Source organism: Otolemur garnettii, unplaced genomic scaffold (genome assembly GCF_000181295.1).
Source record: "Otolemur garnettii isolate 467f Iridium unplaced genomic scaffold, OtoGar3 scaffold00025, whole genome shotgun sequence".
NCBI lineage: Eukaryota > Metazoa > Chordata > Mammalia > Primates > Galagidae > Otolemur > Otolemur garnettii.
In genome coordinates, this window is record NW_003852420.1 from 2,521,170 (window position 1) to 2,533,846 (window position 12,677).

At 42.7% G+C, this 12,677-nt stretch overlaps 1 protein-coding gene across 1 annotated transcript in view; it reads right to left on the bottom strand.

The window, feature by feature from the left end:
* The window catches only part of ISM1 (isthmin 1), an 81,027-nt gene that overhangs the window by 20,010 nt on the left and 48,340 nt on the right, over positions 1-12,677 (bottom strand). The window contains exon 2 of the mRNA XM_003788008.1: positions 7,480-7,716. Within this exon, the coding sequence (XP_003788056.1) occupies positions 7,480-7,716 (237 nt within the window). The remainder of the gene's footprint in view (positions 1-7,479; positions 7,717-12,677) is intronic.

A 12,677-nucleotide genomic window follows, 5' to 3' on the forward strand; every position in this document is an offset into this window, starting at 1 on the left:
AAAGAAAGAAAGAAAGAAAAAGGAAAAAAAGGTAGAAAAAGACTGCATCACACATTTTGTGTCATTGCTGTTTGCTGGAAGGGATGGTTGCTGGAGAGTAATAGTAACCAGGATCCACACAGAACCTTGGAGGAACAAACGGTCAAGGAATGGACAGCTGGGTGGTGCAGAACAAACTGGGAGGTGGCAGGGCAGTGCCATAACCTTTCTCCTCTACAGCCCCATCTTCTCTGCCTGAAGATAGAACAACTGAACTGCAACAATCGTCTGGAAGGCTATTAAGGGTCTTGGAGGGAAGAGGCTGCAAGAGCCAGGCAAGCCTGCAATTATGGTAATGAAATCAGTCTCTGAGTAGGAGATAAGGGGGAATGTACCCAGTAGTTTTGGTATTCCATTTGTATTCCGACTGGAGTCAAAGGGATTGCTTAAACAAAATGTGCCCTGCAATTTCTCCAAGCTGGGAATAAAAACAATTTCGTGTTTCAAGCTATTACTGTCAATATGATTTTTTTTTTCCCTCCCCAATTGCTGCTCAGATCCAAAGAAAATAGATTTGTTGCCTGGCCAGGCAATGAGTAGCAAAATACAAATTTACTCCAAAAACTATATCAATGACTAAATCTCCACACTTAGAGGTTTCTTTTTTCCCTTTAATTGCTAGCCACTGCTCCAGCTGAATTAAAAACAAAACAAAACAAAAAACAAAAAATAAACAAATCTTAAGACCCATCATTTCCATCAGTTAGCAAAGTGGAAACCTCACACTCATAATCAAAAGAAGAAATCTAGCCCTGAGCCTGAAGTTTCATAGGCATCCAATTAAAGAGTCTTAATGAGGCTGGTCAAGGACTTTCAAATGGTAGGGATTAGTGTTATATTTCCTGTTGCTCTCATTTTATTTCCATTTTTTTTTTTTTAGGTCAAAGCATTCTTTGATAAAGACATCTTGAACAATAATCAGTATGATAAACCCTATATGTGGGAGTGAGCACAGCGTATTTCCAAGATCTTACCACCCTCTCTCATCCTTAATACACATAATTGAAATGTCGCCATATATTGTTTCTTCTTCTTTTTCCTCACCACAAATCAAGGCGGTAAAAGAAAGAAAACTCTTTCACAAGCCTCAAGTCCAACTTCTGATAGAATATCCCCAACCCCAAGAGAGTCCAAAATGTATGCCAATTTGGAGAATTCTGTCCAAAATCAGGAAAATAAGAATAAGATCCAACGTGCCTTGATTAGCTTTCTTTCTCTTGAGAGTTGATACTCTTATTAGAAAGTATACTCTGTACTCTTTGCTCTGAAATGCACTTTCCATAGAGAAACTAACACTATTCTAGTGATAACATAGAGAGGCCACGTCTTCAAACCCAGGGGGTCTTCTTGCTTGTTGGTTCTCTGAGCCCCAAGAGCTGAGGGGACCGGGTGGGTGTGGGTTGGTTTTTCCCAGAGAGGAAGATGATTTCTTTCCTTAGGAGCACAGAGAGTGCAGGGACACAGCTCCAGCAAAGGTTTTGGATCCAGACCGTGCTGTATTCCCCTTCCTTGACAACTGCCACAGAATGAACACGAAATGGACTAGCAAGATATGAAATCATCCCCTCTTAGATGTGTTGACACTCTAAAAACAACTGTAGCAACCCTAGCTAACTATAGTCAATGCTTTGGGACTTGCAGCATGCTTGCCCAAATTTTATCTGTGCTACACAAACTTAGACCCAATTTTCAGGCACAGACACTGGCTTGGAGAATTCAAGTTCCAAAGGTAAACAGCAGGGAAGGTGGAGAGTCAGTCTCAAAACCAGAGCCTTTGATTCTCAGTTATTTTTAATACACCATTTCCTCTGTCATCTTCATCCCCAATATCATCACCAACCAGCATCTACCAGTTCTGGGAAGCTTACTGTAGGCTAAGAGCTTCATGTCCACGCTCTCGTTCAATCCTCATAGACAGTCATGCTTATAGTAGTATCATTACTGAGGTTCAGAGAGGCCTAGTGACCCATATAGGCTACAGAGATGAAACCTGGTTGACTAAATGTTGGTACCTGATCTCAAACTCACGGCAGTCCGACTTTTTTTTTTTTTTTTATCTTTGAGAAAGAGTCTTACTCTGTTGCCCTGGGTACAGTACTGTGGTGTCATCATAGCTCATAGCAACTTCAAACTCTTGGGCTCAAGCGATCCTCTTGCTTCAGCCTCCTGAGTAAGTTGGGATTATAGGCATGCACCAGCACACCTGGATAATTTTTCTATTTTTAGTAGAGATGGGGGTCTCACTCTTGCTCAGGCTGGTCTCGAACTCCTGAGCTCAAGCACTGTACCTACCGCAGACTCTCAGAGTGCTAGGATGACCGGTGAGAGCCACCATGCCCAGCCGAAGGCCGTCTGACTTGTGACAGCAGGGCCAATGATAATCTGAACAGTGCAGGCTTGCCCCTGGAGGGGTGTGGGTCTATGTCTTGGCCTAGAAATTTCTTGGTTCTTACCCATCCAGACTTCCCATTCCAAAAGCATCTTAGAGGAAAAAGTGGAGGAGAAATCAGAAATAGGAGCGCGTACATCTATAGCCCTGGCTAATTCATCTGATTATATCTTGTGGCACTCAAGAGGCCCGTGGCTATATAAATAAGTCTGTGCCAGGGAGAAAAGGCTTTTACATAACCATTTGTAAGCCCATGTCAATGGAAGAAAAGAAATAAGTATATTGGTTGAAATGAATCCTAATCTTAGATTGATCCAGATAAGAGCCATATTTGCTTGTGAACAGTGACCGTCATGATAAACTGAAGCAGTGAGCCTAACAATAAGTTTATTTTAGAGATTTCTTTTTTTCCCCTCTGCTATCTGACCATCAGCTGCAGACTGAAAACCCAGCCAAGGACACCAAAGTTTAAGTCTAACCTGTCCCTGAGGGATTTACTTTATTTCCTGAATTATTTTGTTTCCCCCAGTAAATCTCAACTTCTTGTATTGCTTTACATTTCACATGAAGATTCAGTTCAGGGCTTTGAGACCATTTCTTTCAATTTGGTACGCTGTTGCCCCCTCTCTTCCTCACTTCTGCAGCCTGAAGACAGTCTTAAAATAGTCTGATTCACTTGGGACAGAGACTGCCCACCTCTGGGGGTTACAGAAGCAGATGTTGGGGCCTTTATGAGGTTTTCCCACCCTAAAAGTCAAGAGGCCCCAGAAGGACATGGCCTCTTACACAGGCTCAGTGATGACATTTTGGAAAGGTGAGGGCAGCTTCTGCAGAGGGACAGGGCCCTGCCCTGGAGCATGGGAAATGCTGTCAGAGCTTGAAGGGTTGGGCCCTCAGGGAGAGGGGTATTGAATTCTTGTCTGGCTCTCCAGCTCCAGCTTTGGATAATTGGGTGGGGGGCAAGGGCAGGTTGCCAGGGCAAGGGGCAGAAGAGGTGAGAGGTCCTGGTGGTGGAAGCTGACCCACTGACGGGCCCTTCACCTGTCTCCACTCTGCTACCCAGGGCAGAGGGAATGCTTTAATGGGGCCTGCAGTGACCAGCGGGGCTGTCTGCTTGGCTGAATCAGCCCTGTGTCAAACCAGTGGATTTCAACAAAAGAGCAGTGCTCTAGGGAAGGGGTGAGGGCTGCCAACACAGAAACCTTCACCCCCTTTTAAAAAGCACCTTGTGTTTTAAAGGACCGCCAGGGAACTGGTTTACTCAAGTGTAGTGGTGGGTGGTGCTGCAGTGGCTAGTGCTGTGTGTGGGCACTTGCACACACACACATGCAGACATAAGGCTGGGGCTCCCAGGGGTAGCAGATGCTTCATTCTTTCTTTGAACCACTTTCTTAGTGACCAACACAAACTAACCTTCTGTGGTCTTCTAGAAACACAAGGCCAGAAATGCCACTCAATTTTCTTTTCTTTGGGACCAACAAACAAGTCATCAGATTAATAAACCCTTGGCTGCTCCACTCCTCTGTACTGCCCTTGGAAAGTTAATAGGTGTATAAAGTACAGGTGGAATGATCTGCCTGGGCAGTGGGTAAAAAGCCAGTATTGTCTTAGCCCTTCTGGGTTTTCAATTTTTAAGGTGTCTAGGTTGGAGTTGCATCAGCTTCAAAACCATCTTGCTAATGACAAAGATGGGGATCTGTGGGGAGGAGCCTATGGCATCCAAAGGGCAACCCATGAAAAATGGGGGACCTCACAGGAGTAACCCTGTTCCTCTTCCCACCCTGCCCTTCAAGCATCTTTTCCAGAAGCACCATCTGGAGGAAAATTTCTTAGTATCTGTGCTGGGAAAGGTTGCTGACGAGTGAAGACAAAGCATTTGTTACGACTTTTCACCTGTTATAAGTCTACATGAGCAGGTGGCTCGAGGGTTCACAGGATATGAGGGCCAACCATTTGTGTTCAGACCCTCTGTGAAACCTCTGTAACAGCTTGTAGGGAACTTGCAGTTTATAAAGGTCCAAGAGGCTTGGTCGGAGAGACCCTCATGTTGGGAACATCAATAGCCTAGTGCTGCCCTCTCATAACTCAACCTGCGTGTAATCCTCATCTCACTTGAGCTTGCTCTCTCCACACTGCAGTGCTGACAGCTCCATCTCTCCCCAGAAGGCAGGGCCGAATGCTCCATGGTGTTCTGCACTTCCCATGTGGCAAACAATACAGTGAGTTGTGATGAAAACAAAGTTGTCATTGGCTGTCCCACTGAGCTCATGCAGTCTTGTCCTATGGGCTGGAGAGGGCTCAGCACTTGGTGGCTGTCCCTCTAATTTTCTGTTTTCTGGGGAAAGGAATCTGGGGTTTCCAGTTCTGTGGCTGCCACTGAACACCACTGTTCTCCTCTAACATTTAAGTATTAATAATATATATAGTTCTTTGAGACAGTCTTATTCTCTTGCCCCTAGTAGAGTGCTGTGGCATCATAGCTCACAGCAACCTCAAACTCTTGGGCTCAGATAATCTTTTTGCCTCAGCCTCCCGAGTAGCTGGGACTATAGCTGCCTGCCATAATGCCTGGCTATTTTTTCTATTTTTTAGTAGAGATTGGCTCTTGCTTTTGCTCAGGCTGGTCTCAAACTCCTATGCTCAAGTAATGTACCTGTGGTGGCCTCCCAGAGTCCTAGGGTAAGTATTAACAATATCTTAAAGATCCAAGTGGGTTCTGGGCAAGGGATGGGCATTTCCAGACTAATGGATTTATCTGAGAGACAGAAAGGTGATCCTGAGAAGTTCTGCTTGAAACTGGGTTCTGGAGTTGAGCATCGGGCACCCAGTAACTCTTCAACAAAGGAACACTCCCTGGGCAGACAGGCATTTTCTTAGAACTCCACATTAGTAATTCTGAAACCTACTGCACTAATAGACTGGTCCTCAGCATTGTGCCCCTGGATCAAATGTGAGCCATAGCAAGCTGAAAAGTGTGCTGGGCATGGCCTAATTTGAGGACTGTCTGAAGGCAAGGTGCCCTTAGGATGAGGGCTGTCTGGAGGGTAGGCGCCCTTGGGATGAGGGTTGTCTGGGGGCTAGGTGCCCTTGGGATGAGGGCTGTCTGGGGGGTAGGCGCCCTTGGGATGAGGGTTGTCTGGGGGCTAGGTGCCCTTGGGATGAGGGCTGTGTAGGGGCTAGGCATCTTTGGGATGAGGGCTATCTGGTTCTGGAGCCATAAAAATCTCTAAACACACAAAGGAAGCCCTGATGCATAGCACTGTGGAGCCACGGTGCTCCAGACCTTGTCTTTTGTTCTGGCCAATCTGTATTTCTCCCAAGTGGACCCATTGCTTTTTATCAGAGAGCCATATGGCTAGTTCCTTGAGAGGGACATTGGAACCAAAGGCTTGTTTTTCTAGTTAATCGGAACAATACAAGATTCAGTGGAAATATTAATGGGGGCATGCAGTGATGTCTGCACATAGGTTGCCAACAAGTGTCTTCACTTCTGTGCCATCCATGGAGCCTTGCCCCACGTCCCCCCACCAGTTGAGGTCTGCCCATCTCGGGACACTGTGCTTTTCCTCCATTTGTCTCCATGACCCCTCTGGCACTGTCTCATGTACTAGCTGGGATTTTCACACCTATGTTACTCCCTGGAGGGAATAGGTCTTAGATCTCTTAATTTCTCATAACCTCATGCAGTGTTTTATATACAGCAGGAACTAGTTGATGTCTTCTAACTAAGTTGTGTTCTCAGCGGTGGTTGACACCGCTGTTATGAACAAAACAACTCTGGTCAAAGAAACTTGATCTAAAACTGTACCATGCAGACAGAGAATGTTAATCTGGAGAGAGAGAGAGAGAGAATGAATAAGAATATGAGAATGTAATTAAGGAGCAAGTTCTCTGAGGCCAGGTTCAGGAACTTTCCTTTTTGTTTGTTTTTTAGGAACTTTCTGCTATGTAAGCTAACTGACATTTGGTGCAGAAAGAAAGACTAAGGAAAAGCTTCCCCTTCACAAATGAAAATAATTGAGAACAAAGCTTAAAAATATGGAAGCAGGCACATGAGGACAGGAGTTGGGTAGAAGTTGGGCTGCCCAGGGGGGTGAGCCTCTCAGCAATTTGGGGGAAGACATGGAGGGAGGTACAAGCAACATCCAAACTAGAAGTTTGCTCTAAACCAGATTGGTGGGGGAAGTATACGTGGGAGCCTGAGAGACTGGATTTGAGCCCCACTGATACTGTTTACTAGCCACGTATCCTTGGGTAAACTAAATAGTAATTTCTTGAGGACCTGTTGCATTATGGATAGTATTTTAAAAATGACATGTGCTTTGTCTCCATCATGAGGATAGTAGGAGGGTCATATTAGATCCACATTTGCTTTGTAATATATTCTGAGCTATTTCAGTGTAGTTGAGAGTTATTATTTTCAATCTCAGGTATCTAAATTCCCATTTCCTCGGCTTAACCCAATCCCCTCTTCAGAAAGGTATTCATCTCTCCCCTAGGAGCTTCTATTCTCATATTCCTTCCTCTTATAAATTTGTTTTTGTCAATCATTTACGTTTTAGAGTAACTGAAGCTTGTCACCTCCTAAAGGAACTTCTGGTGTCCAAGGCCACCCAGAGAGAGGCAATAAGAGAAAGTGCCTTCCTGAGGGCTCTGGAATCACACTATGGTTTGCCTGGTCAATTCACATGTCAGAGTGGCCTTTTCCATTAAGTACTACATTACATCAAATTCAGGGCATACTATTTTGTTTTCTTTTTATATTTCAATGTCTCTGAAATCAGGGTATATTTTAGAATTCTTGGTGTGTCCTACTTTAACAATTGGTGATTTTTTCTTGTGTGGTTCACAAAATAATGAATCTCACAATCAAGGGTATGATGGAGATTAAATGTAACCCTGTTCTTGTGGAGATCACATGATCATAAGCAGGAATCATTAAGAGGTTAAGAGGAAAAGTGAGGTAAGACTGCAGTTTCCACTGGAATCAGATCAGGAAACAAAAGATGGACTGTTGTGTTGTCTTTTGCCTTCCAGCTGCCAAGAATTACCTGGATATTTGGATTCTGTCCATTGATATCCACTTTGGAAAGATCTGGAAAGTTTGGTAGATCCAGGAGAAAGGATCTGGGGCCATCTCTTTGCAGGGAAGGATGCCCAGTCTCTTGGAAGCGCTGTCTGGGGAAGGGCTGGTGCTTAGCCTGGTGTTCTGGATGCTCTCCTGGTGCTTCCTTGGAGAGAGAAAAGCTGGTTTCTGATGTGGAGTCACTTTCCACGTTGAGGTTATTCTACAACAAACAAGTAAACAAACAAAATGTTAAGGAGATAGATGGTAAAAAAATGTCCCCCCCCACAACAATTCATTACATTCAGGAGCGAGGACAATTTCAGCAGCTGAAATTAAGCCAGCATGGTATTCCCAACTCCTTTTGCTACCCCATGGTTTAATTTCTCCATCTTTCAAAAACAAATCATCAGAAAGCTTCTGTCAGCCTGCTACTTGGAAGTTTTCTGAGGGTTAATGAGTTATTGGCTATTTATTAATCATCAAAGCACATCAAAATTAAAATGCTATTTTGATGGAGAATAGATGGTCCTTTAAAATTGGAGCACAATTACATTTTCCTTCTCACAAATTCAATGGATTAATTATCCTGATTTAGTTATAGCTCTAGTGTCCAGAATTGGTTTCTTTGGTGTGTACCATGGATCTAAAGATCTGACCAAGCTGGATAAAATACTTGAGGCAAATTATGGATTATATCCATCTATCAATTTGTCTGTTCATATGTCCATCAATTCATCCATACATCTACCCATAAATCATCCCTCTGTCCATCCATCCATCTATCCACCCACCCATCCATCCATCCATCTGTTCATCTGTCCATCCATCCATCTAATCACAAATGCCAACCATATTCTAGATACAGTATACACAGCAAAAAACAAGACAGACATAAGAGTATTTTGGAATGTACATCCAATCGGGGGAATAAACTATAAATACATAGATAAGTAAAATCTTATCAGACAGTGGTAACTGCTGGGAAGAAAAGAGAGGAGATGATAGGTGACTGCGGGAAACATTAGGTAGGTGTCCAGGGAGAAACTCTCTGAGAAGGTAACATCTGAGGCAAGATCTGAACAAGAGAAGGAGGCAGTCTACCATGATCTGCAGGAAGGATGTTTTAGCAAAGAGAAGAGCAAAGGGAATACCCAAGTCCCAGGGTGGGAATGAACTTGGCTAAACAGAATGGACAGAGAAGCTGGAGTAGAATGAAGGAGGGAAGAACCACATGAAATGAAGATGAAGAGATGGGGATAGCTGAAGGAAAAGTAACCAAAAAGCCTACTGAAATCTAATGCCTGTATTGGGAAAAGTGCAAGCCCATTGTTTTTCCTAGCTAGTAAAAAACATCTCTATTTAGTTGTCACCAAAGAACATTTTCCTAAGATTGAAGAGTGTAGAAGTTGCTGGGCTCATTTCCCAAACCAGCCCTTCTTTCCCTCCTGTTCTGCTCCCTCGCCCTCTCACTGGAGCCTCCCCTACCCCAGCCTTCAGGAATGGTATGTTCATGTATTCTGATGGATGAAGAAATGGAGATAGAATTTCAACAGCGTCTGGGTCAGTGGTTAATGCTCTTATTATTCTTGGGCATGTTTTGGGGTTTGGGGGTGTATATTCCAGCACACTGTCTCCACAGGCACTCCCTGCCCCCCACCGCAATGCCTATGTCCAAGCCAGAAGGTTACAGCTGGTATCAAAACACTCATGACCCTGAGAACCCAAGGTCAGAAGTACCCACAGCAGATATATAGCTTCTTAAAGAGCTAACCTCAGGTAACAGATTTTTATATATCCCCTTTCAACAGGAATGGGGTGGAAGAATAAACTTGTTGATGCAGAGACCACCTTCATGAATGTTCAAAGAGGCCAAGAGGAGGGTGGAGATGGAGACCATGTCTGCTTCCTCTTCACAAGACGCAGAGCCAGAGGGGAAAGCTGGCTGTCTGCAGCGTGTGTGTGCTTGCCCTTTGGCTCAGGAGTTGTAGCCTGGGGCAGTGTCTTTGTTCACCTTTCCAGCCACCTCTCTGCCATGGTTTTTGTCTCCTGGCACATCCTAGTAGAGGGAGTTGCCCTGACATTTTGAGGCATTACTCAGTGCAACAGAAGCCAAAAGTATTATTCTCTGGTTGAGTCCAGCACATGTAAGGGAGAGAGAATGAGAGAGGGACGAGTGTGCTAAGTCTTTCCTCAACATAAAATTTCCCTATCACATCTCAAAGGGGATATAACTGAATGAAATTGTTCCTTTGCTTTTTTTTCCTGGATCTCTAACCCTAAACTGTCCCTGGTGGTGTTAGGGAGGACAGTTGGCTTCTCACAGAGTTTCTTGTATAGGATTTAGGAAAATAAATCCCTGAAGGGGCCCAGAATTTGCTTCCCAATTGCTTTAGGGACCCTTGTAAATTAAGCCCTAACATCATTGCAGCAACTAAGCTATACTGCTAACTTGGGTTAAAAATGGAGTTCGCCTTCCTTTCCCCTATGATGAAGTACTCTTTCTACTACTAAAACTTTTATTTTACAAGAAGCAGTAGGAAATGTATTTTTGCTGCTATTTAACATTTTGCTTAGTTGTCTGAAAAAAAAAAAAACACCTAAAGATTGAATCTGATTGATTTCTCCATCTGACTCTTGAATGTTTCCTAGTAGGAAATTTATCAGCACAGAGTGGTTCTGGGTTAGCCTCAGACTGTCTGTGGTTCAGTGACCCTCCATGTAAAGCCAAGCAGATAATAAGGAGAGCCCTGTACCCTCCCAGAAGGATTCCCATCTAGGGTAACTAGGGTTGGGTTGTGTCTACACATGAGAAGCGTAGAGTTAGGGCTGTTGGCTGGGCAAGTCAGGCCACAAGTGCCTCTGCTGGGAATAGTCAGACTACCAGGGTTGAAGTATGTTTTGGCTTCAGTTATGCACACAACTGTGATATTTCTCCATCTCTCCCCAGCTGCCCTGCCCTCCACCACAAAGGCTTGGTTTTGTAAAGTGTTTGGAAGATGGGAAGTAATGAATAAATGCTAATCATGATCTCTGAATCCCTGAGTTACTCTTTCATCTTTCTCCAAACATATTTAACTAGAAACCTTGGCTCCTTGCAAGGGCATGCCCCCAAACTATTCAGAAACTGGAAGCCCTAGGATAAAGGAAGTATGTCTAAGAATGGTCCATATAAAATGAAACTCCATTTTACTCAATCAATAACAAAATTTGGGAGTAGCCATTATTTTGATAATCTAGATTTTAAATCCAGGGCAGGAGACAACAGGACTCAATCAATAACAACAGGACTCAATCAATAACAAAATTTGGGAGTAGCCATTATTTTGATAATCTAGATTTTAAATCCAGGGCAGGAGACAACAGGACTCAATCAATAACAACAGGACTCAATCAATAACAAAATTTGGGAGTAGCCATGATTTTGATAATCTAGATTTTAAATCCAGGGCAGGAGACAACAGGACAGATCTGTTATCAATGTAGGAAAAATCCTTTTCCCATCTTTCTCAAAAGGGACACACTGTATCTTCCTTGCAGAGTCCTCCTTTGAATCTTAACTGAGGACATCTCTCCAGCCATCACTCACTTCACACACTGAATATTCCACTTAAATTATTCTAGCAGAGAGAAGCTTCTCAGGGAGGATGTCTCCCAGTGAAGATTTAAATGGTTCATTTTCTACCCAGATAAGCAAATACTCTTCTCTGAAGACAATAGCTTAGGAAAGTCCAGGAATTTAAGAAAAGAAACATCTTTCTTTCCAAGCAGCTGTAGGAATCATTTTGCCTGAACAAACATATGGAGCCTGCTCCGTTTAGGAAAATATTCCTTTACCCACAGCGCATCCTTCAATTGACCTTCGATCTGTGCTTAACTTTGACAGTGGTATTATGTCAGTAGCTATGTTCCTGTTTGTGACTGTAAGTTTAGAGCTGTGACTATCAGCAAAAAGGAAAACAGAAGAACTAAAGGTATTATATGGCTTATGCACAAATACAGTAACTGCTGAGGCAGGTGATCTGTCTGGTCACAACATCCAGCTACTGTTTTATGTGTCCCATTTTGCGTGTAGCTCCTATTCTCCCCATTATTTTAGGACCTATTCTAAATAGGAATAGTAATAAAAACACTATGCTCCTGCAGCCTTAGATGGTAGTCTTGTGGCAGGCGTCGAAATGATCTATCCCAGGTCCATCCACCTCTGTTTCTTATGTGGTGTTTATTTCAGGTGGCACTGTGTTCTGCTGCTCAGGGGCCTGCCTAATATCCTCTTCCAAATCTGCCCTCTACCCTGTTTTGTACATTCAAAGAATCTTTTCTTTGTCTCAGCACCCACATACAACATTTCTCAAATCTATTTCTCACTGTGTGCTATAAACTGACCTCAAATACTATCATTAAACTTTAAGATTTGAAGTTTAAAACTTACACAATTAAATTAAGTTTAAAATTTAAAATGACCTCTTTTTCATTTTCAGTTTGTCTTCACCAAAAGGAATTAGAGCTCCTTGGACAAATGGCTAAGTCTAGATCTTGGGCAAGGAGGGTAAAGATGAGTTTGGGATACTTTGCTGTGCTGGGAAGCAAGGAATCTTTCAATGATTAACAAAGTTCTCTTAAAAGAACTCAGGAGCCAGTTTAACAGGATCCCATTGCTCAAAGATGAGATAGTCCGGATGTCAAAAAAAAAAAAAAAAGATTGTACTTAACTGATACACATTGAATCTATGAAATCCTATGATGGTCCTCACAGAAAAGGGAAAGTCAGAAAAACTACAGTCACCATTTGAGGTAGGTATTATATGAAACTCCTTATTTTTTAAATTTTTAAATGTATAATTTAATGTATCATTTTTAAATGTATAATTCAGTAGAATTAATATTGTGCAACCATTACCATTATCTATTTCCAAATTTTTCTTATCACTCCAAATAAAAATTCCGTACCCATTTATCAATAATTCAATTATTATATCCACTGGTAACCTCTACTCTACTTTCTATCTTTATGAAGTATCTATTCTAGATACCCACTATAAATGGAATCACACAACATTTTGTCCTTTTGTATCTGTCTTATTTCACTTAGTATATGACATTTTCAAGATTCACCCATACTGTAGTACGTATCAGAATTTATTACTCTTTTTTTTTTTTACATATACATGTGTTTATTTGGTT